At 53.9% G+C, this 25,370-nt stretch overlaps 1 protein-coding gene across 2 annotated transcripts in view; it reads right to left on the bottom strand.

Annotated features, from left to right (window-relative positions):
- Window positions 1–21,017, bottom strand: part of IGSF21 (immunoglobin superfamily member 21) — a 227,754-nt gene extending 206,737 nt beyond the window's left edge. Inside the window, exon 1 of one of the 2 annotated variants that reach the window (XM_037000178.2) lies at window positions 20,612–21,017. In XM_037000178.2, coding sequence (XP_036856073.1) covers window positions 20,612–20,681 — 70 coding nt within the window. In that variant the 5' untranslated portion in view covers window positions 20,682–21,017. Of the gene's footprint in view, window positions 1–20,424; window positions 20,468–20,611 lie in introns of those variants that run through there. The other variant, XM_073233297.1, reaches the window with a different exon arrangement.
- Window positions 21,018–25,370: the final 4,353 nt, after the last annotated feature.

The raw sequence follows: 25,370 nt of genomic DNA, 5'->3' as shown, positions 1-25,370 counted from the left end.
GATGACAATATGCTCCTAGGTGGGGTGCAGATAGGGGACCACAGTGCAGATAGGGGCCAACATCTTCCTCTCCCTCTGGGTGCAGAAGCTGGGGCTGCACATTTATCCCTCGGCCCCCAGTATGGTTTCTGTTACCAGGACACATGGAGAAGAAAAGCAAAACAAAATCTGTCCCCACTCCCCAAATAGGAACAAGAGGTCCCCAGGCTGGGCCCTCTTCCTCTGACAGTCACAGTCTCTCTGGAGGGGCTTTTCTCAATCCAAAAAGGGGCCCCTTTTTTTCCTCCCAGGACAAGTTGGAAAAGCAAGGATGTCAGGACCCTGGGGTTCCCCCCCTGGGAGGCAAGCGGTTTCCTTCAAAAGCCTGGACCACGCAAGCCAGACAAATGTCCAAGACATCTCCACTGGCCAACCGAGGTTGCCAGAGCCGAGGGGCGCTCAGGGTCCAGCCAGCCATATTCAGGGCTGGCCCTGTCATCAGAGTGGGTTCACTGGCAAGAGGCAGCCAGACATGGGCAGGTCCTGGAGGCAGATGGGTGGTGGGAGGCCTCATTGCACGCCTACAGAAGGCTGCTGCCCTCCATTGAAAGGACACGGGCTTTTGCAGTTCAGAGATACAGTCAAATCCTAGCTTTCTGATGTCTGAGCAGGGCCCCTTTACCTGTGCCTGTTCCTGTGCATGTGTGGGGACAAAATGACTCCTGGGATGGCTTTTGGAAGGACTAAACACCATGCACTCAGTGCTGCCAGGTGGGGGGCAGCACCCCTGATCATCATCCCACTCTAGTCTCTTCTATGCATCCACCCAGGTGCCAGCTCTTACCTTGCACCCACTGCCCTCTACCTCCTACCCTCCATTCTCAGAGCTGAGCCTTCCCCATGGTGGAAGCATGGCTAGGCCGACTACCTGGAGTGGCCAGTGCCCATCAGGGTACCATCAAGTCCCAGCAGTTGCCCAATGTCCAACCCAGACCCTCTGCTCATGGGGAGAGAGTGCACGGGGCACACAGTAGGACTGAGTCTATAGCAGAGACCCTTGGGAAGACTGCAGGGGTCCCCCCTGTTGACCCAATACTCCTTCCCCACCTCTCATACCCTCTCCCACCTCCTATTTCCCCAAATTTTCCCAGCTGTGGTCAAAGTCCATCTTGGTGCCCTCCCAGGTGGTCCAAGCCTCTGTCACTTCACTTCCCACTTCCTGACCCAGGCCCCGCAAGGGAGAAATTCTCCTGCCTTGCTAATAAGATTAAAACATATCTCCCTCTTACAGTATCGACTCGTAGCACTGATTTATTGTTGCTTCTCGGCTGCTACAAAACGGATGCGCTGGCCGCCACCTTAATCTCTATCCATCTCCTCAGTGCCAGGGAATAACTGCTAATTAATACCTTTCTGCCTCCTGACACCTGCCAGCTTCCAGGGCCATCAACACTGTGGGCTCCGTGCTCCCGGCCTGCTCACCCTCACTTGCTCAAGGCTCAGGCCCAGCCCAGAGCACTGTGGGGTCCGAGGTGGAACAGGAGAAGGTAAGAGTGGGCTTTTCCTCCCTAGTCCTCCTGCTAGACACCCGGACACAGAGGGCCAGCCAGCAAGAGGCAGTGCCTAACTCAGAAGGGTGGGGTCAGCCAGACCTCAGCTCAAGCCAACTCCTCTTCCAACCAGCTATGAGATCTTCATCTGAGGGTCAGGCTCCTTACAAAACAGGGGTCCTGAGTTACAGGACCCCCATTCCTAGAGATCAGCAAGAATTAAATGAGAACAGGTCAAGAATGTGCCCAGCATAGCCCCTGGCCTCCTGCTTCCTTGGGCCTTTGCCCCAAGACAGAAGTGGGTGCTGTCATGGGCCAGGTGGGTCTGCCGCCCTGCTGTCAGGGAACCACAGGTGGCCGACACCCAATGGTGACAGCAGGGTGCAGACTCCACCAGAAGTAGTCAGCTCCAACCACACAGCTTGGCCAGGAGACACATGCTGGAGCCAAACCAGACTTCTACTATTCTTTTCTCCTCTGTCCCTTTCAGCTCAAAAGCCACCTCCTCCAAGAAGCCTCCCTTGACCACCCAATCTAGAGAAGCTGTCCTGCCCCCAAGGTCCTCACTAGCCCATGTCTGTGCTGCATTCTCAGTATGGCACCACCCAGAGTTGGATTATTTATCTGTTGATTTCTGTCTCATCCACCCGAATGTCAGCCCCATGAGGCCAAAGATCTTGACTGTCTTGTTTAGTGCCATTTCCTCTCCATCACGTAGTAGGAGATCAATAAGTATTTGATAAATGATGAACAAGTTCTATATTAATATTAGCTCATAATAATGATGATAATAAGCAAGATTATCACTTCCCTCTTCCTTCACATGAAGATCTGATTAAATGTCTTCTCTCCTTTAGTGCGGGATCCCATTAAAACCACTGCTCCCCTGTATTAAATGCCTACTAGGTGTCAGATGCCTTACGTGATCCCCCCCAATAGGATAGACATCATCACTCCCATTTTACAGGTGAGAAACTGAGGCTCAGAGCGGTTACACGCCTTGCCCCAGGTGATACATCTAGCGGGTGACTCAGCGGCCATTCAGACCCAGGTGGGCCACATCGAAGCACTCCACCTGGCCCCTGATATGGCACAGCACCTCCCGCCAGGAGGGAAGAGGAGGGCTGGTTCTCCCCAGAAATGTGCGGATGCCAGGGCTTCCCTCCTGGCTTCCATATTGAAACTGACAGCCTGCTGACAGCAAGGCATTCCCCGTGGTCACTGGTGGGTATACCACCACCCGCCTGGGGAGGGATGTCAGCCTGATCTTGGATGTGCACAGAGCACCTGCGAGGGCCAAGAACGCAGGACTAGTGCATCTCATGTGCTGTGCTCTTTGGACTTGCCCCTCTGTCTCTCTGAACCCATCCCTTCTGGAGTAGCTGCAGGACCAGATGGGGTTAGGGATGTGGACACACAGGATTATCATTCTAAATCCCCAGATCTGTCCTCACCTGCAGGCTTCCCCTTTATCTCCTCGACACCTGACAGCCCTGCTGGGGCCCTGCTCTGTGAGGGATGGGGTTGGAGGGTGGGATGGCGGCTGTCTGCCTCCGCTGGTAGGGAGAGGTGGGGGTAGAGAGGGAGAGGAGGCCCCAGGACTGGGCCAGGCAGATGTGCCAGCAGAAGCCAGTACGGGCGCTTTTAATAAAACATAACGAAGCGTGGGATCATAAAATATTTCATCTAATTCCAGGCTCCCATGAGAGTGTGGCAGACCAGTTGGGCTGGCAAAGGAGAAAGCTTATACAAAGGTGCTCTGAGGCTGGGCTGTGGGACGGGATGGGTACAAGTTGGGGGTAAGATCCCCCAAGCTTCCTGTCCAGGGTCAGGGTGGCCTTCCTCCCTTACAGCTTGGAAAGAAGCAGAAATTGAGATTTTTGTCCCAGATACGGCCCCCTCCTGCTGGTGACCTGAGACAAGTCCCAGACTCCTGTGTGGGCCTCAGTTTCCCTACATATCAAGTGAAAGTAAGGTTGAACCTAAACAGAAAGCTCCAGAACCTCCCCCAGCCCTGATGACAGACTTCCTCCCCATCACCCAAATCACTCATTTGCAAATTCCTTCATTCAAAGTGAAGCTTAAGTAGAAACCCAGCCTATAAAGCAGACATAGCAGGTCTCCTGGCTTGACCTGGGGACACGGGCCCCCTCAACTATCACTTTGACCTGCATTCTGGCTTCCCAAAGTGGTGTCCAGGGGTACCTCCACGGGAAACTAGGGTTCCAAGGAGCACAGTTTGAAAACTGTGAGTCTGTCAAATCCTGCCTGAACCCGCCCATTCTCCAAAGCCCAGCTCATCCCTCAGAACTTCCCTGGGGACCTCCTTGATTGTGCGCCTCTCCTGGTCTCGCCATCCTAACACTGGTTGCAGCTGGTGATCTTGCTTCTGTACTTTGTGCAGCCCCAGAGCCTGGGACACAGTAGATGTTCAATAAAAGGGCCCCTTTCTGACCCTGCACCTCTGCACTTTGCCACCACTCCTACCAGACCTTACTCTTTACTGCAGTGACCACTTCCCGCCCTTCCGTGATAACTGATACTCACCCGTCTAGTCATGTAATCTAGAAGGTGAGCTCCAGGAAGGCAGGTTTTATCTTTATCTATACGCCACTGCCTGGAACAATGCCTAGCACATTACCTAGAAAATAGTGTCAGGTGTATGGATGGATGAATGAGGGAAGGAATGAATTCTCCCTTTCTTCCCTGAATGGATTTACATAGCTCTGCTGGCCTAATCAGCTCTTTCAAAGTTCACAGTGTCTTTGGTATGAATTCCAATGAGGTTATAATCTCCTGGAGGGCAACCGTATCCTTTCTCCAGACCCCACGGCATCTGCACAGGCTTTTATTAGTTCCATAAAGACTTCCTGCTCTGCTCTGCACCAGGACCTGTGCCAGATGCAGGGGACATGAAGATGATTCAAAAATGGCTTTTGTGGCACATAGTGCTGTGAACATGGTTGGCACACAGAAAATACTTGTGGAATGAATGAACAAATGTCTAAGGTGAAGCACAAGTGATGAATAGGAGTTTGTCCAAAAGAAGGAGGTGTGTTCCAGCAGGGGGAATGGCATGTGCAAAAGTCCTGAGGCAGGTAGGTCCACCATGTCTTTGGTGTGGAGGTCCTGTGTGGCAGGAGAATGGGGCTTTTTGTCCAGTTGTACATCTCCCTGGAGGTTCCCCAGGGAGGGGCATCCATCCTCCTCTTCCCAGAACACTGCACAATAAGGTTCCTCTGAGGCCACACTTTCTGAGGGATGGGAGGGAGGGGAGACCAGCTGGAGACCCTCTCATCACCACAGATCTATCTCCCTGGTCACCTCCACACCCACCAAGCCCCGCATTCATCCACTGAGACCCACATGCTGCACTTATCATAACCATCATATATGCCTCTTCTGTCTCCTTTCCCAGGGAAATAACATTGTTTAAGTAAAGCCTTTAAAATTTAAAGAGCAGGGTTGTGTGCTCTCTGTGGGAGACTTTTAGCAGCATGCTGGAAAGGAATAATAATAGTAATGAGACTAGAGACAACAGAGCAGAACCAAGCTGCCACCCAGTGATGCCAGGGCAGGGAGAGGCCGGGCCTGTGGCCTTCACAGTGGCTTGGTTGTGGGCCCAGGGCCAGCTTTGGCTACTAGAGCCCCTGAGAACTGGAGAGACATGTGGGATCAATATGGGAGGTCCGCAGAGCCCAGAATCATTAAAGGTCAAGTTGACAGGGCTCTCTGACAGAAAAGGAAGAAGGCAGAGAACAGAGAATGCATTTAAAATGTGAGACATCCTGGGTTCAAAACTCAGCCCAGCCACTTAATAGCTGTGTGATCCTGAGCAAGTGCTTAACCTCTCTGTGCTTCAGTTCCTTTTGCTATCAAATGGGGATACTCCTGGGGAGTTGTGAAGATGGTGAAATGAGTAGTTTGCACAAACAGGAGCTTGTCACAGTGCCTGTGCACACACAGCAAGTGTTCAATAAACGTTTGCTATTGTTACCACTTTGCAGGTGAAGCCCAGGTGGCTCAGGCAGTCGGCCTGGACCTGGCTACAGACCTCTTTTAACTTCAAGTCCAGGAATCTTTCACTGGAACCACATAGCCAAGAGAGGCCCCTTTGTAACGAGCTGGCTGTTCCAGCCACAGAGCCCAGGTTAATAGGATGGAACATCTTTTAAAGAGACCAACCTGGATAAAACTCATCTCTGCTTCCAGCCAGGAAGTCCCGCCCCACTCCTCCCCCAACAGCAGGTTCCCCTGTCCACACCAGGCCTCTTCAGTGGATGAGGGGGGCCTCTTGTTTCCCAGGGTGGGGCCAGCAGGGTCCAGGCTGCTGTGAGTACCAGTGAGCCTGGGGATCCAGACCTGGGAAATCGAATTGCAAGACTAACCCACCTCCAGCAAACGCATTTGATCTGCCCCCTGTGTCACCTCCAGCTTCCCTTCTTCCCTGCAACACACACCCTTCACCCCTGGCTCCCAGACTCCCCCAGATGCCCCGACCCTTTCTGGCTTGAGTCTTTGTCCTCACTGTTGCCTCCTCCGAAAATCCCATGATTCTCATCTTAGCCTGACCAACTCTTATGCATCATTCAAGACCCAGCCATGTGTCACCACTTCTAGTGATGGATAACTTCCTCCGACACCCAGGGCAGATGAGTTTTTTCCTCTTCTGCATTACCCCAAGGACTATGTAGCTATTTCAATTTTAGAATTTCCAATATTATACCATAATTTATTTGTTTGCCTGCCTATCTGCCCCAGGAGACCGAACTCCCTGAGGACAGGCACTGGGGTCTTAGTTACCCCTGCAGCTCAGCGGCAGCACAGGGCCCAACCCAGAGCAGGTACTCAGGAAACTACCGAATGACAGTGAAATGAGGCCAAGTAAAATGAGCGGCCATTGGAGGGTCCCTCATCACTGACACCACTGCCCTTAGCACAGTTGGCTGGAGGCCATATGCTTCACCCCAAAGGTGGGAATTAGGGGGCATCAAATATGTCTTCAAGGAAATATTTTGGACATAGATGGGACTTTCCTTCCCAAACTTATTATCCATGAAGGTATCTTAGAACTGGATCCCTCAGACTCGCCCCCTTTGTTTCATGGACCTAAGGCTTGGGGGACGGGGGTAAGCTGGTCATATAGCAAGTTAATGGAGGAGTTGGAATCAGAACCTGGGGCTCATAACTCCAAGGCCCTCTCTACCAAGAGGGTATTTTCCACTGTGGCTCACAGGATGATGCTGGGTGGTACGGGCAAGCTTGCCTAAAACTTCAATAGTCACATGTTTACTTTAATAGGAATTAAGAACAAAATATATATTCAGGATAACAAACCTATACAATACACCTTTGCGCAAAACACATTTAAAAAGAGGGAATCCATTTAAATTTGATCTTAAGAAAATGTATGTAAATAACAGCATGGATGGGATATAGATAAAACAAAAGTCGTGAAGGGGGTGACTGATGTTTGGCCATCTCTGCAGTGCGCCCAGATGGGACAGGGAGTGGTTCAGAACCGGGCAACTGGAAGGCAGCACTCCTACCACCTGGGGATCTGAGACTTGCAGGTGATAAAAACTACCCCTGAGGCCCAGGCGCCTGCCCAAGGTTCCAGAGGGGCAGCCCATGCTCTGACAGGAGCCCACAACGGAGGGAGAACAAACCTGCAGGACACGGCCCTGAATGCAGCTGGAAAGTGAGTCCTCATCATAGCCACTCTGAGCCCTCAGGGACACAGCAAGGGGACCGAAGAAAGGAATGTCACCCAGGCCAACTTGGAAACCGAGGTCCAAGGAGGTTGTTGATGGAGTTTTCCTAAGGAATATTTATCCCCATGAACAACCCATCCCCCCAAAGGGTCACACTGCCACTGAGCCAGTAGACAGCGCTGAGATCGACCTGCATGGGGTGGGGCAGGGCGGATAGCAGGGCTGGCAGAAGGTGGCGGTGTCGAAAGACGTTGGTGGCATATTGGCAAGGAGCAGGGGCGCTCTGTCTTGCCCGGAGTACTTTCGAGAATGAGCCAGGGAAGAAATTGCCACTGGTATTTGTCACGGCAATTTCAGCAAAGCGCTGAATGTGTAAGCGTCCTATGCATTTCAACTGGAAAATGAGTCCTCATCAAAGTCAATTTGAACTGCCAAGGTGGACGGAAAAAAGGGCCGCACGGAGGAAAACAGAGGGCATAAGGAAAGTCACCTCAGCCAACTGAGAAGCTGGGGGCTGAGGGGGCACTGCCGGTAGAAATTTTTCCAAGAAATAGTATGTCCATTTAGAAGCCAGCTACTCCCTGACCTCCAGCTATCCCCACTGAGAACGTTCCTCTAAACGTGGCAATGGCACTTTCAGCTTTCAATTGGAGGCTAAAGATCCGGTGGGCCTCAGGGCTAACTTACTGTGTCCGCCCTTCTCCCCGACCTGCAAGGGTAGATGCGGCCTCCGGCAGGAGAAGCAGACCCTTGAACACCTACCTGCCTTACCACTTAGAAGGACGGAGCTTTGAGACCATCCGTGACTGATGTGGACCGGGCTGCACAGGTAAGAGCCACTGGGGATGCCCCGAAAGGTGACCTAAATGGACCTAAAGAGAAAGAACCTCTCTGTGGGAAATAGGGTGGAAAACAGACTGGGAAAGGACGTACTGGTGTGCCCTGGTGGGGAGTAATCAACCAGGGAGAGGGACCAGGGTATAGGGGAGGTGTAGGCACACTCAAGAATCTAGAGCAGAGATGGCACATCACAAAGGTCAGTACCAGCAGCAGAGGGAGCAGGCGTTTCCTCTCTGCAAGCTGCAGTGTTCTCCCAGTTACCTGCCCCTTTAAATTCAGGAGCTCCAGAAAAGCCAGTTCCGCCTCCCTAAAGCCCCACACTCATACGTTGCTTTCTGGCTCAGGAAAATCTAGCATCCAGCACAGGACTGGGCACAAGGCTGGCATTTTATTACCACTATTATTAATGTAAATAGTGGCCAATTATTAGCCCTGCACATTGCCTCATTTCCTCATTACAGCAACTCTGCTGGGTGGGTAGCATGATTCCCATTTTATAAACTGGGAAAACTGAGGTTTAGCAGAATGGTGCTAGATCTCTGCTGTTGCTCCCCAGCTCACTCGCCTCCTCTCTCCAGCTGCTCCATGCCCAGGAGGCCAACCTGTACAGGCTTTCACGTGGGTTCAGTCAATGGGCAGCACCAGCGAGAGACTCAAAGGCAGGAGGAGGTTGTAGCTAGGGCATTTCTTCCTCCAGCTTCCTGCCAGCTCCCCAAAAGTTGGCTGCATCCCTCTACCCAGGCTGTCCTTGTCAGGCAGCCCCATCTGCACAGTCCTCTGTCTAGGTCCTCTTTCCCGTCTTTGGATGCTAATGGTTCCCCACTGGTCCTAGCCCCAGGGGTCTGTCCCATCCCCTGCTGCCTTCCCTAAACTCCGCCCCTCAGTAGGCCCTCGGGCTCCCTGGTTGAGCTAGGTGTTTCCTGGGGAAACCTGATTGATGTGGAGTAAAGGAACCCATCACAGTCACAGTTTCATAGTGCTGAACCTCAAAGCCTGCTGTCGGCCTCTGAAAGACTGTGTTGTTCCCTCTGAACTGGGGTTTCTCAACGGCAGGCATTCACGCCAGCCACCTTCACAGATTGGCCATATCTCTGTGCCACCTGCTCTACTATGTGCTTAACATTTTTCTTTAACTCAACTCATTCTTTACTTAAATAAGCCATTTTAAAAAAAGAGAGAGAATTTAAATCACAGCCCCAAATGGCAAACCACTCTCACTTGCCTTAAACAGAGGTGACTGGAAAAGAATTACAATGAAAACAAGACACCGTTATTAAAAGTCCTGCTCCCTCCGGCTCGCTGAAGGCTTATTGCCCAGACCTATGTTTTTGTTGGCAAGAGAGGTTAGCAAGCAACAGAGGGCCTTAAAGTCGTGATTTCATCAGCCTGAGGCTTTCTCCTTGGCACAACTAGGACAGGTGGGAAGGGACAGGGAACGGTCCAACCTCTCCGTGACCCCTTGCTATTTATTGCCAGTGGGCAGGTCCCCCCAGAGTATCCTTGCCCTAGAGCCACACTGTCCAACAGAACCTTCTGCAATGATGGAAATGACCCATGTCCATCAGTGCTAGTTGATACAGGAGCCACTAGCCACATGTGTCTATTGAGCGCTTGAAAGGGCTGGTGTGAATGGAAAATTGAATTATGTTTAATTCAGTTAAATAAAATCTAAGACACCTTGTTTGGTTTCAGTGTAAGTATCAGGCATCATCCATGGCCACATATTGGACAGCACAGCCCTCGAAGGTAAGCTCCGTGAGGGTGAGAACTTGCCTACTCATTCTCCTTCAGATTTCTGGAGCAGCACAGTGTCTGCTCCCCAAGATGCACCCAGTTAATATTTCCTGACAAGCAAGCAAGTCAGTGAATGAACAGATGAACGAACTATAGTGCTTCCTGCAACAAGAAATTGCTCTCTCTGCAACTCAGACTATGCCAGGAACCACTGACTCTTCCCCACCAGGCAGCCCACATCCTTCCCAACTGGGGCTTGCCTTTTTCCTCCTACCAGGCTCCTAAGCCAGGCGATGGGCCTTAGGAATTCGCCTTCCAATGCCTCTTCCCCTCCAAACTGAAATGCAGCCCACTTCTCTGCTGCCGGAGTGAACAAAGAAGTCTCTGTGATGTGTCCGCCTTTGCCACCTCACTCCCTCAGCCCCTGCCTGGGACATGAGGTGCCCGGTGACAATTAACAACTTATCAGCTGCTTCTGTAGAACCAGGCACCTGGCCTTGGGCTATTGCACGGCCTGAATACCCACTTGACAAAAGAGTCTGCACGCACGCACTCGGACAGCGAGCACTGGCTCTGCGTGTGGCTGCCATCCACCCTCTGGCCACACCAGCCTGTCTTTGCTCTGCCAGGGCATCTGAGCCCCTTGCCAACCCTCCCCCACCCAGGCCAGCACTGTGCCAGGGCAGCCGTGATGGACGCCTTCCTCTAGGGCAGCGGCAGGGAGAGAGAAGGAAGAGATGGTGCTGGGGAGATAATGGAGGCGCCAGCAATTGGTGACAAACAGCCCCATTGGAGGAGCACAAGGGCCACTGCAGAAAGAGAAACAAAAGAGCAAAGGGAACACTTGGCAGAGGGACAAAAACCCCAATGGTTCAGCTGCTACTCTCCCTGGCGACTCCCAAGCTGCTCCCGTGATTGATGAGGCTCGGGGTCACTCCCCACTGGAGTGATGCCGAGACCCCCACCCGAGTTTGGGGACCCTGATGCTCCGCCATGCAAGGCTCTCAGGGTGATGGCTCCCAGGACTCTGAGGGGGAGGCCCGTCCCCAGCATCATGCACAGTGTGTGTGCTGGCAGGAGAGTCTCCCTCTCTCCGGCCTCAGTTTCCTGAGCTTTGACATGGGGGAAGGCGATAGTGTGGATCATGTCTCAGCTCCTTTCTGGCTCTGAGGCTCCGCAATCCCAGCCTAAGGACTCATTTGGATCTTGATGCGGGAAACCAACAGCGTCCCCCTTGTCTGGGTTTTGGGCTTGGAAATACTTCTTCCCCTTCACACCTGGGGGTGTTCCACCACATGGTGGGAGTCAACATCACTGCAGCAGCAGCAGCCACTTTCATATGCCCGTGTGCTGTCACCGTGTATGTGGACCCTCCCCACCCGGGAGGCCACCCTGATGAGACACATGTTCAGCTGGAGAAATCAAGGCTTGCAGCCACCAAGAGATTATATGAGTTCACACGCTGGTAAGTGCTGGGGATGTGATGTGAGCCCTGGTCAGGACCCAGACCTCAGGCCCCCTGGGGATCTGGGTTCATGGCTCTGGTTCAGTCCCATTCCAGGCCTTGTGATCTGGGCAGGGCCTGGTTTCCCCTCCTTGCTAGGTCTGGATCCCCTGGGAGAGGTGGGCAGTCTCCAGAAGGCAGCATTTCTGCCTTTAGACCATTGTCTCTTCAGGCACCCCAGAGCAATCACTGAGAATCCCATGGTGGCTCTAAGAGTTTCCACCTTCAGGTGGCCCAGAAAAGCCAAATTAATCTTCCTGGAGCACTGCTCAGGGAAGGTGGCCGCTCTCTCTGTACCGGCTCCTCACTGTCCCTGGGCTCTAGACCCCTCGCTCTGGCACGCAGGCCTCGCCCAACACCGCCAACCTCATTCCCAGTTCTCCACAAGCCCGTTATATACTCAGGTGAGGCTGGCAGTCTGACCACCTCCCAGTCCCTACCCACCCAGACGGCATTGTGATTCCCTCCCCAGGCCTCTGCACGCCATTCCCCTCCAGGACACCCTGCTCACATGGCAAGGTTGTCTCGATGCCTCAGAGCCTTCCTTGGCCAACTCCCTTAACCCAAAAGGATTTATTCTCTGTATCCCTGTGGGCGATTTATTATATATGATCTTTTATTGTTCTCAAATGAGTTCGTGCTGCGTGGGGTTGCCAACAGCCTCAAACTCAGGGTCTCTGCCAGACCGGAATGAGCAGCTGACGGTTAATGTGACCGAAACCCCTGACTTGGCTCCACAGGGGATGGAGAAGAGGGTGGGAGCCCACTTGGCCGCTCAGAGACCCCATGGCCAGCTGACCCCATCCTGGGGGGCAGGAGAAGGGAGGAGCTGACGGCTGAGGGCCCATTACAAGCCAAGTGCTTTCACAGAGGATCCCATTTACCCTCACAACATCCTCTACCCTTAAAAGATGACAAACCATGACTCAAAGATGTAGTGACTTGCCCTATACACTGCTAGAAAGTGGCTGTGCTGGGGTGTGGACCCAGTTCAGAAGGACCCAAAGCAAGTTAACACTAGGCAGCTGTTCCATGGGGATGGTGATTGAGGAAGGATGGGCACCCCAGTGGGAAGCTGGTCAATGGTCAACAACCAGCTCTGGACTGGGGGGAACCCTGATCTGCAGTGCTTGCTGCTTTCCATGGCGTGAATACTCCCACCAAAGTCAATGTCAAGCTGACAAGAGGACCGACTCAGAGCTGAGAAGAGATGCGCAAATCAGTGCCTGGGTGTGACTCCAGCTCTGTTGGGCAAATCATAGTCTCTTTAAGCCTCGCTTCCCAGCTGTAAAACGGGGAGAATATTATCTCCCAAGATTTCTGGGAAGATTCAGTATGACACAGTGTGAACAAGACTGGCGTGGGCCTTGGCACATAGCAGCTGCTCGGTGTGCTTCCTCCCTCCCCGTCTTCCTTTCTTCCCCAGACGGCTCTCCCTCCCATTACCAGTCAAGGGCGGCCCCCACCACAGGAAGAGCCCAGAGGCACAGAAAGCCCTTTGGTCCTCCCACCACCATGCCTCTACTTTTGGCTCATCCCCCAGAGGCCAGCCATGAAGCCAGTGTGAGTGATGGTGAGCAGAGCCGGGCAGTGGGCACACTGTCGCACCAGGAAGGCCTTGCAGAGGTGACCGACCAGGCCAGGGAACAGACCTGGGCCTAGTGTCTAGACCACACTCAGGCTCACTCATTCTCATTCATTCAACGTTCACACCTTGAGGATGTGCTCAGAGCCAGGCCCTGTGCCAGGCCAGGGGTGCAGGGATGTCCCCCATCAAGAGTTATCGGTTCATTAGGGAGACTAACCCATGGCCACCTCCAGCCCCAGCAGGGTCATTGTAACTGAGCGGGCCACTCTGCAGCTGCCAGCACTCTTAGGGACACCTGAGTCAGTGGGGACGGGGGAGTTGTGGAGGGTGGGCAGTGGGTGAGCAGACTTGTAGGGCATTTATGGGGAGCCGGGGCCTCCTGGCTGAGGGCAGATGTCTGGTCTCTGAGACAAGAAAAGGCGGAAATGGGGAGAGGAGGTGAAGCTAAGGCCAGAAACCTCTGAGCAGGCCAAGTCTGCAGGGAAGAGAGATGGTGGGCTCCGGTCTCCACTCTGTGCAACTCTGTGCAACTCTAGGCACAGCATCCTTGCCTGTGGGCTGGAGATGTGACACCCATCTGGACGGCAGTGAAGGAGGGAGGGGGTCACATCAGCAAAGGGGCTAAAACAGCACCCCGTTCACCACAAGAGCTTTTGGTCAAAGTTTGCTGGCCTGTGAGCTCATGGGGTGCTGGCCTGTCTCCTTCCAGACCCCTGTGGGCTTAAGGAGGCAGCACGACTGGTGGAGGAGGCAAAGAGAGCTGGGCTTGCAGCCACCAAACCCGGACTCCAGTCCACCCACTTCCTACCACCATCTTTTCACCTCCCTGACCTCAGTTTCACTGGTCTGCTCAGTGGGTACCAGAGTGGCTGCCTTCACGTCTGATGTGAGGACTAAATGGAACAATGGGTGTGGGAGCATTTTGTCGACTCTCAAGTCCTACCAGCAGATACAGAGTCAGGATGCCTGGAGTCAGAGTCTCCACCACTTTGATTATCTGAGTCTTCAATGTAGTTCTAGAAGCAGAACTTTGCCAACTGGATGTTCGCCTGTGCATCCAGCTTAAATTCCTTTTCATACTTTTTTTGGTAGAAATCTATATACTCAACCCTCTTCTAAACCAGGATGCACATGTCTAAAGGTCAAAGATGGTTTATTCTCCAAACAATCAAACTTTATAGAGCATCTGCCATGGTGTTTTGTGGGTAATATGCAATAGTGAGCAGAACCAGATGGGGTCCCTGCAACCATGGAGCTTCCAGTCTACTAGGATACAGCTGGGAGGTTCACAGTGACACCCTGCATTTCACTGGGAGAAACAGCTTGGGTCTTGGACCGCACTCAGCGTGGGGGAAGGGGAGGGCAGCAATGTCTTGGGCTTCCAGGGATAGTCAGGGAGCTGTTGGTGGGACTGGTCCTCCATGAACTATCCTCCAGGTGTTACCAAGAGTGGCTAATGGCAACTCTAAGGCTCATCAAGCATAGGAAGGGTACCAAGTGAGGTCCTTTTCTTACATGCAGCAGAAATCATCTCAGGACAGCTGAAGCCAACAAAAGTAATTGGTGGAGCATCACGGGGAAGTTCATGGAATACAAGGACAAGCTGGAGAATCAGGTATCGGGAGGACCCACGTTACTGGAGCTAGAGCAGCGCTGGCAAAACCATGGTTAATACTGGTAACGATCATCAGAGCCCACAGGACTGAGCTAAGAGCTTTGCTTGTAATGACTCATTCCATCCTGTCAACACCATAGGCAGTAGGTCCAGTCATTATTAGCCTTGGGATGCTAGAGAAGAACAGTCTCTTGGGGACTCCCAGTAAAAAAGGAGACTAATCAGTGGTTCTCAATATTCCTGTGCTCAATATTCAGATTCCAGGGGAAGTGGGTCTGATGGGCTCATCTTCGGGGTGCCATTTACCAAGATGGCATGCAAGTGCGGGAGGGGGCTGCATAATTCCCCAAAGCAAATCTGGTGTGTTGCAAGGAGATGTAGGAATGGCAGATGGATAAGCCAAACACCAGATTCCTTTTCTGTATGTCACGATGTTGTTTCCTGCTCCTTTGGGCTGCTGCTCTGCACACCTCCAGCTCCAGACACGCTGCATGTATTCGCTCCATCCTTTGAATCTTGGGTAGTTGGTCTTGGTGACCATGGACCCCCTCTGCCACTGAACCCACAAAAAGTGTAAAGGTGGGGTCCAGGATCTCATCCCTTGGTGTCTTTCCAGGAACTTCACCCTAAAGACAGAAACCTCTTAGGAAGGGATGTCATGCGTTTCACCACCACTGACATTTACCATTTAATATGAAAGGCTTTGCATCCTCTCATCAGTGGTAGAGGCTGCCACATTCCTCCTTCCAGTGATGAAAAGCAGTTTTTCCTCTTCTCTGAGGGCAGCAGTGTCTCTGGGTTGCTTCAGACCTGGGTTTGAAACTCCCAGTTCTTCCAATTCAAAAAGATCCTGAGCCTTGTTCATTATTTAAGAAAGAAAAGAAAGGAGAGAGAAATATCCTGGGCTTCTTGTGCGTATTTGCAAAACATGGCTAATGATACAGCCTCAGAGACTGTTGAGAGCATTTAATGCATGAAGAACATCTAATAGGTTTGCAATAAATGGCATTTATTGGTAATATGACTCTTCTTTGTCCCAGTCCTCAACTAGACTCTGGGGAGACAGCCTTGAGTTGAGCTGGTCATACCATGCACAGGCCTGCCTCCAGCTCTTTGCTCTCACAGGTCTCCTTCCTGGCCCATTTCCCTCCTTATTGAAGCCCATCCTTGAAGGTCTAGCTCAAGTTCTCTCTCTTCTCTGAAGCATCCCTTTATACCCTAAGGAATCACCCTTTCCCAGAGAACTTCCTGTTGGGGACATCAGTTCACTTGGGGGCTAGCAGGTGTCAACACATTCCCACCTGGATTGACATTCATCTTTTCAGGAACATGCCCAACCCCTCACCCCACTGGGATGAGGGGCACAGTTATAGGTCTTTCTCTTTTCAGATTTGCATTGCCCACACAGATGCCCTTTGGGCCTCTTGATATTGATGAAGGCTTTCAGGAAAGCTGCCTCTCCCATTTGTGCAGACAAACACACTGGATAATTCTAACTCAATGAGGGTTTGGAAAGGAGTAAAATACCGAGAGGGAACTGGATACACTGCAACTGTCCACATGGCTGGAGCCTGAGAGACTGAAATCCATTCTCACTAGGAGACAGCAGAGCACAGAGTCAGACAGTGCTGTGTCTAAATCTCTGCCGGCCACTTACTGACTGGGTGGGTGGTCTTGGACAAGTCACCTGGCCTGAGCTTCAGTTTCCTCATATGCAAATGAGGGCTAATTTGACCTCTCAGGGCTGTAAGGATTGAATGAGACAGGAAGAGCAAAGCACATGGCATAGTGTTGGCACATGGTGAGAGTTCAATTAGGGTCTGCCACAGAGCCTCTCCCTTCTGCCAAGTGAAGTATTAATTTTCCACTAAGCTGTAAACACAGGTAAAAAAAAGGGATTCCCCTGCCATGTTCATGACCATTCTCCCAATGCTTAGAACTTGGGGCATGGTCAGCATACAGTAAACATCTGTTGGGTGCATGAATTAATGAATTTCAGTGGGATGTAGCAGAGGTGGCACGGTGGTAAGCCAGCTTAGAAACCTACATGGATCCCAGGAAACCCAGCTAACAGAACTAAGCAGTCTCTTCTTTGTTCAGTGTCTGCCTTTGAAGTCATGATTCCTATAACCCAGAAACCTGAGCAAGTCATTCAAACTGCTCCTCCTTCTTCTCCCACCATTCCTCTCTGCAACTGGAGCAAGGTTCACGTGTGAGAGACAGATGTTCTGAAAAGTCTGGGTAGCCAGATCAATCTAAGGCATCACTGGTACCTTGCCTGCTCCTGCCCACATGCCCTGCCCAAGGGATTCTCTGCAGCCTGAGAGGTGGAACATTGGAAAAAAGAGGGAGATGGGGCTGGGCTAGGCAGAAGCTAGAAGGAGCCAGTACTCCAGTCATTAACAAACCTTACAATTCTGAGCCTCAGTTTCCTAATCTGTAAGAAGAGAAGCTTAAACCCATCTTGCAGCATGCATGAGGACTATGAAGCAGCTAGCAGCTGATCCATACAGTCCGGGCTATTGAAAAAAAACAAAAAGCCCAGCTATGATTTTAGCGAAGGAGCAATCTTAGATTATTTAAAGAGAACTTGTGTGGAAGGATTGTTCGATGAAGGGTCTCATCACCCACACTGAACAGGGCAGCTCTCCTGTGCCCATCATCTTGTCCAAGGCATTAGGATTTTAGGGAGGTGCTCATCGGTTCCTACTCTAAAAGGGTTTTCCTGCTAAACAAACAGAAGTTTCAGAAGCACTTCAGTCAGTGATCTTGCAGGTTGCTTCCAGCTCTAACGTTCTCTGCATTTAAAAAGCAAACACTAGCACAATCTCTGAAGAAAAACTCCAGTTTGCACCTGGAGAGGGGAGGGGATGGAATTTATGGCTGGGGGTGAGGTGGCTGGGGAGAAGGGGCTGGGCAGCCTGCACAGGGCAGAGCCCTTAACTGCACTGCCTGGGTCTGAGAAGGAGCCCTACAGTGCCCCAGCCCCCACCCTGAGCCCAGGACCTAGGGAGGGAAGGTAAGTAAATAGAGTAGTCACACCAACACGCGCGGGTACATGCCCCGCAGTCAGGGCTGCAGAAGCCTGAACCAGAGAGCCAGCCCCCCTATTCCACCCACCTGCTGACTAGCTGCTGCAAAAGCAGAACCCGCAGGGCCTGGGTTTGGGCCCTTGGGCTAGCGCTAACTGGGCCTGCCCACCCATTACTCTTCGCGGAGAATTTTCCAAGACTGAATGAGGCAGGTCCAAGAAACACTCTTCCCAAACCTCCACCCCAAATCTTGGTGACCCCTCTCTCCCGAGCCACTGCACAGGCACAGTGCAGGACTTCCTTCCCAGAAGTGTCCAGGCCGTGTAAACTGGAGCCCGGCAAGCTGAAATCGCCTCAGGACGCTCCTGGGTGATCTGGGGCAGAGAAATGTGGGTTTCCCCTACGGGATTCAGATACCGGGGAGGAGGAGCCGGGGTAAGCACTTTCGCCCAGCCGGTCCAGTGTGCAGCGAACTCCTTTCTCTTCCCAATACACAGAACCACCTCTCCCCAGTTGAGCCCCTTTGTTCTGCGACCCGCAGGGGCAGAGCAGGTGAGGGCGCACAGGCGCTGCGCCTACCTACTAGTGGCCGTCATCGCCCCCGCCTGGGCAGGAGTGTCTCGGAACGCCAGCTCCGGATTCCACACTCCCCTCCCTCCGAAGCAGCCCTGGCAGCGGCCGGGCGAAGCCAATTGCCGGGTTCGCCACTCCTGGTCACCTCCGGGAAGGGCGCCCTCCTCCGGCCAGCTGGTCTCTTGCATCTCGCTTGGGCCCTTCTCGTACACCCGCCCCTCTGGGGCACTGGGTGGGAGGGGGAAGGGGAGGGGAGGGGAGGGGAGGGGCCGGGCCCAGGAGGGGCCCAGCCTCGTGCATTCGTCTCCTCCGCGGAGAAGACAGTGCTCCCCGGCGGCCCGGGAGCCGCCGCGCCCCGGGCTCGGGAAGTTTCCCTTCCGCGATCCGGGTCGGCGCTCCTCCTTAACCCTGAGCAACAGAGCTTAGAGACCACGCCGGCTCCCTGGGCCCAGAGGCGGTCAGCACCGGCGCCCAAGCCCCCCGCCTCCTGCAGCCTGCAGAGGCGGGCGAGGGAAGCCGAGGCGCCAGGAAGCCGGGTCAGATCTCCGAGGCCTGCAGCCGGACGAATGCTGTTCGCAGATTCCGGGGAGAGCTTGCAGGGTGGGGTCCCGACAAAGCAGGGTTTCCCACCAAAGCCTTTTCCATCACTCTCCATCCCTGCCGCGTCTCTCCGTTCTGCGCATTCCGGGGGGAAAGAGTGCTCCCCTCCTGACCCTAACTCCCAACCCCCGCTCCCCGCAGTGTCCAGGTGAGGGCTCCAGTGCCTTTCAACAAAGCCCTGTGCCCTCTCCGTGGCGCTGGAGCAGGGACCCTCCCACCCCACCCCACCCCCGCCAACCTCAATATAACCTTTCCCTCTAGAGGCATCCAAGGGAGGGAGCCTTCACCCCAAGTTGGGTGGGGGGAGATTTTGATCCACTTTGGAAAGTCTCTTGCTCTAAGGGTAGGGGGACAAAGTACAGGCCTGTATTCCTTCTGGATTACACCAACCCCTCCCTCTTCTCTGACAGCAAGACCACCATTCAGGTCAAAATTCTGCAGCTTCTTCTATCCGCAAACCCAGCGCTCTCCAAGGGCCTCGGGGCTGAAGGAGGTCGGGTTGTTTTAGGGGGACACCCCTGCCTGGTGGGCACTCTGTGAGTGTGGCTAGACACCTGCCCATAGGGCAAAGCACACGGCAGAGGACAGAGTTGACTCCCATCTCCCTCACCCAGTTGGGCTAGGGGCTGAGACCCTGCTGGCCGCAATGGCTACATTTTGGGGACCCCGTGTCTCCCTCCTCCGCGGCGGAGCCAGGCTGTGACTGCAGGCGGGCTGGTCCTGGGCGCCCAGGTTTGGCACTAGTCTTCCAGGGAATCAGGGAACGGGTCCTCTAGTCTTCGCTCCCGCGGCTCTTCGCTGGCCCGGCACCCCTCCGGCCCCGCTCGGAGCCTAAATGCCGGCTCACTGCCGGAAAGGCGCGGGGGTCCCAGGTTCGACTTCCACACCATTTAAGACCCACCAGGCGGCGGCGCCGGGAGGGAAGCACCGAGACCGCAGCGAACCCGGAACCCTGGCTCCGCGAAGCCACGAATAGCTCTCTCTAGGGACCCCGCTCAGCCTCAACCTCCCAGCCGGAATGAAGTCCGTGCGGGACACAAACACAGCGCTGCTCACACCTCCTCAGACCCCGGACACGTCCATACCTCCATCCCCACTAAAACCACACGCTCCACTGCACGCAACACCCCCGGCCGACGAAGCACCACGGCCCCCACGCGCCTGTACCTCCACACTTCCCAAATACGCACACTCCTCCCCAAGTGCCACATTCTCACTTCCTATGCACACACGCTCCCGCCCACCCCACCCCACCCCCCGCCCAGAAATGTAGTCACCCGCTGTCCCACACCCCTAAAGAGACCCGCACACTTGGGACACCCGTTAAATACCTCACCTCACACGCTCAGCCTTTAACACGCTCACACACATAACGACGCAAAGCTCACACACTTCACACCCTCATCGAGAAGCTGGCACCCACTCACACCCCCAAACACTCTCGCTCACACTCTTTCTTACACACCTTTTCCATGTAACTGACACAAACACTCAACACCCCTCCAGACACTGGATCGCTCACACACCATCACACACACTCACATCTCTAAATACAGTCTCGCACCCTTTCCGCACACAGCTCCTTCACACACACACACACACACACACACACACACACACACACACACACACACACACACACACACACACACACACACACACACACACACACCCCACACACATCCTGGCACAGACCCAAGAGCGCTCTCTCCAGAGAAGACATCCTTCCTCCCTCGCCAAGCCCACCAGCTCACAGACCAACCGGCCAGGACCAGGGATCGGAGCCCGAGCCTCTCCTCAGCGACCGCGGCCCGTGTCCGCCCCGCCGGCCCGCCCCCACGCGCACCCCCGCCGGGCTCCGGCCGGGTGCCCGCGCACTCACCCCGCGCCAGGTCCAGGATCGCGGCGAGCAGCAGGCAGGCGCAGCCGCCAAGGCTCGGGGCGGCTCGCATGGTGCCCGGGGGCTGGCGGCGGTGGCGGCGGCGGCGGCGGGTCCCCTCGCCATGGGCTCAGGCGCGCTCCTGCCTCCAGCCGCCGGCCAAGACGGCCGAGGGCAGCGCGGGGCGCCGCGGGGGCGCCCTCATGCCGCCGCCGCCGGGTCGCCTGGCTCGACTCTGCTGGAGCTCCGCCGGGCGCCGCGACCCTGCGCTCCGGACGTCCTCCGGGCGCGCCGCGGCTCCCGGCTTCCCGGCTGCGCGCAGCGCCCACCGCGGCCCGGAGTCGGCGCGGCTGCCGCCCGGGAGTTTGCAGCCGACCCGCGCTCTCCGCCTCGCGCTCGCCTCTCCCGGCGGCGCGGGCGCCCCTCCCCGCGCCTCCCCCGGCCCCTCCCCTCCTCCCGCCCCCCGCCCGCCCCGCCTCCCCGCCCTCCGCACCCTCCGCACCCTCCCCTCTCCGCGCTCTCGGCTGTATTATACAGACTTTTCTTTAATCCTTTCTGGGCTGTTTGGCTCTCGTCCGCTAAGCCGATTTATTGCGGGGAGAAGGAGAACTCACCTCCTCCCGGTCCCCCGCCCCCTCCTCCCGGCCTCCCACACTCTCCCCTCCCAGGGGCCGCCTGCTCACCCACACCTCCGTGGCCGGTTCCTCACCCTTCCCTAGCCGACTGAGCACCCCTGCCCTCCAGAATCTAAACTCCATCCGACGGGCCTCCACCTAATCCCATCCTGGGGCTCACCCTCCCCCGCGACGAAGGAGGGCAGGCGGGATGTGGCCCCGGACGACTGGCTTTGCCACCTAGGAATGCCCTTAGTGGGAAGGACAGGGGCATCAGTCTTCTGAAACTTCCCAAATTATGGATGTCCCGCCCCCCACCCCCAGAAACCCACGAAAATGGATTTTTTTTCCCTTTCTTCCAAGAAAAGCCACATTCTTGGATCCAGCCAGGAAGGGGTAAAGAAATGGTTGTTTCCTCCTGGCTGAGACCACGTTTTCACCTATTCAGCAGGCCTGACACCTTTTCTCCCCAGCCCTGAGGACTGGGGGCTGGGACTCCTACCTTGCCTTTATCCTCCCAACACCCTGCCATTGAGCCTCAGGCCCATCTGCAGGCCTTGGGGCCTCCTGGGAGGGGAGGTACTCCAGCCCTTGGGGTGGGCGGGAGTGAGTTTAGATGGGAAAATTCAGAGCTTAGCATTTCACCCCTGGCAGGGACTCTGGAGACTGGCAAGCTGAGGCCCAGCAAGGCCAGCAGTGCCAGGGCAGAACTGGGTTCAGAATCTAGGTCTCTGGGCTCTTGACCCAATGTTCTTTCTTCGGCATTCTATGGAGAATTCCCAGCTTCTCTAACTCTGTCAGGTTGCTACTTAAGGCTTTTGCTCTGTTTACCTAGACAGGCAATGGGTACATAATTCCATCTCCAGCAGCCCTTTGAGGGGGTGTAGGGAGTGGGTTGGGCAGTGAGTGGTTGCTAAGCTGTCTCCTGGCGACCCTGTGCAAAGATGCTCCAGGGGTGGAGAGCTGCTCCCACCATCTGCCCTCTCCCAGCCTCACTACAGAGCTTCCTAAAGCAGTCTTGCCGCAGCTCACGCCCGCCCACACACCCTAGGGAAGAAGCTATTTGCATTTATGAAGATCTGAAAGCATACGTTCACCTGACAGGCTTTAGAATGATCCTCTCAGTAAAATAATAATAATGATCGTAATAAACCCTTATAAATAGGTGTTTGATTACAGTTTGTCCCTACGTGGATATTTTTTTTTTTTTTTTGAATCAGACTAATTGGCTGCCAGGCTGATTGGGCTGGATACGGCTTGAACACTAGAGACTTAGACCCTTACTTCTCCCTTTGGCTGGCTGCTCTTTGCTCCCTCTCACCCCCGTCCATGCAGGTCTCCCCTTCTCCAAGTTGCAGAAGGTCAGCTTCAGGTCACCTCTGCCCCACACCCTCTTTTTGGACTGACCCAGCCATACTATGTACCTCCCTCTGCACCTCCCTCTCCCCAGCTCTGGCCTAGGAAAAAGCCAGCAGAACCCAAATCCATCGCAGGGGCTAAGCCCTTTGAGAACGAGTCTTCCTGGCTGGGGAAGAGCATCAAGCCAGGAGGAACCTCATGTTGGCATTACTGCAGATAAATGCCAGGCATCACACTGTGGGCCTTACCCGCTCTGTGGGCCCAGCTGTGAATCAGAGTGCAGCCAGGCTGGTGGACAGGTGACAGTTTGCTAGGTGAAACCCTGAGTAGGGAGGTTTCACAGCAGCCCAGCCACCAGAAAGGAGATCCAGGTATCAGGTGGATCCCAGCCACTCCTCCCCACCCTGATGATACTTCCTCTCAGCCCTGGGCCATACCAGCTGGGAAAGAAATCCCTAGGGAGTGGTAGGAAAGGGGTAGGAATGTTGCCTCCGTTATACCAGCTGTGAATGACACCTGGTGAGAGGCTAGCAAGGAGGAAAGGAGGCCTGATAGTCAGGGAGGGTTGCCTCCTAGGGCCAAGGGTTGGGCTGGAATTGAAGTCCTCAGTGAACCCTCTTTCAGCTGTGGGACTTCTGAATCATCCCCGCTCTCTTTTAACATCACCCTGAATTATAATTTTTGGTCTTCCTAGCCAGTGCCTGGTACATAGTAGGTCCTCAATAAATATTTGTTGGATAGATGGATCATGAAAGAATGAATAAGGGCAAGGTACTTTGTCATACCTACTTGATTCCTCAGCTCGTAGCAAAGGCTGGCACTTGGAAGGTTCTAGCAGGCATCCTGCGGCAGTGAACCTTTTCAGAGGACAAGCAGCCCCCTGGATCTTGTGTTTAAAGAAAGGACATGCTGCCCAGGTGCACAGCTGGTTCCCCCAAAGCGGCTGGGCTCATGTGTGTTTATTACCATATGGTAATTGTTCACAGTAATACTGCTCTCTCTTCACACCCTCTCTGCCTCCTCCTCCTGCTCCTGTTTCATAAAACACAGCTTCGGAGCCTTTTCTTTTGCACCGGAGAATGGCGTCTCCAGAGCACGGAGAGGCACGGTTAGCAGATGACATGGGGTAACTTAGCCAAAGGAAAAGTCACCCAGGGCGGCCACAGACTTTTAACTAGGGTCCTGTCTCCTAATGGATCAGCTGCCAGCAGCAGGGCCCCTACCTTGCGGTCCTGGCACTCAGACTCCCGAGTCACGTGGGACAAGCCTCCTTCTTGGGCACCTGGCTTAGCAGGAGCCTGACCTGAGTTGGGGTGTCTGCCCCCCCACCAACCTCTGTCCATGGTTCTGAGCTAGGCTCTCCCAACAGAGGGCGCTACAGCACAAAGCAAATTCTCTTCTCCTGACCCTAGGGAACACCCCCTAAGGTCAAAGGGGCCCTCTGTGACCCCTAATATGTTTATTTGCAGAAGAGGGGAGGAGTTGGTATATTATTACCTCCCCAAGGCTGGCTTCCAAGGTGGTGGGCTCTGCTGGTTTGGGGAAGGACAGCCTGTGGCATTTGATAGTAAGAGTAGTAAACACTTAAGAAAGTGCTTCTCTCATGCCAGGCACAGTTAAAATAGTCAATGTGTGTAAACTCATTGACTCACCACAATTACATATGAGGTGGGTACTATCATTATTCCTATTTTAGAGGTGAGAAAACTGAGGTGCAGACAGGATAAGCAATTGGCCCAGTACACAGTAACAGAACCAGATTTGAACCCAGGAAAAGGCCAGAGCTCTTAAATGCCCTTTTAGGCCAAGATACACATGTGCACATGTGATGTGTGTGTGTGCGTGTACACACACATGCACACACACACACACACACACACACACCCTGGAAGCCAGTATTTGGATAGGAAATGAGACGTATAAAAAAAACAAAACCTTCATTAGCCCAGGGTGTTCTACCTCTTTCATCTCATTTAATCTTTGTAAAAGCCCTCTGAGGAGCTTTATTTATGCCAAATTTACAGAAAGGTAAACTGAGTCTGGGAAAAGTGAGAAAAATTACCCAAAATGGTCAAGTAGAGGAATGCCGAGTCCTGGGGACAGGGCCCTAGTGTGGGCCTTCCCCAGGCTCTCCCCAGAGATCCGCAAGTTCTTTCTCTCCCTCCCCCTCTGTCCCTTGCCCGCACACACATCCACAGCACACTCAGTCATGAAGTCCTCTGGCTCCTTACTGCCTTGCCCTCTGCATCTCTGTGCTAGGAATTAAATACCCACCAAGCTGCATCCCAGACAGGACTGAGTGTTTTTATTGTTTGCTTAAATTAAACACAACTGAAAGTGACACCTGAACACCAGTGACCCAAATCGATTCGGAATCGACCACTTGAAATTAAGTCTAACACTGCGTCCTTAATGGACCTCAACCCCACCTGGCCTCTCAGGCTCCAGCTGAAGCACATCTTCGCACAGGAGGGCCAGCAGGTGTTCCCTGGGGAATCTGAGGCTGGGGGTTGCTGAATGGGCCTCAGCATTACAGACCCAGAGAACAGAGCTGGGCTGTATGAAGGAGTCGGACAGGACGTTAAGCCCGGAGACCAACGGGGCAGAGAGAAGCAGGACAACACTGGAGACCAACGTCCTCCAGACTGGGTCCCTCCAACCATTTGTCTTGCAGGTTTATAATAAACATTCCTTGAAAGAAGATTCATGGTTAAATATATCTGAGAAAGGCTGCATATTAGGCCATTCCCCACCTCTTGGAGATTTACAATTCACATGAGCATATTAAA

This window comes from Manis javanica, chromosome 4, assembly GCF_040802235.1.
Source record: "Manis javanica isolate MJ-LG chromosome 4, MJ_LKY, whole genome shotgun sequence".
Classification (NCBI taxonomy): domain Eukaryota; kingdom Metazoa; phylum Chordata; class Mammalia; order Pholidota; family Manidae; genus Manis; species Manis javanica.
This window is presented reverse-complemented; position numbering and strand designations above follow the sequence as displayed.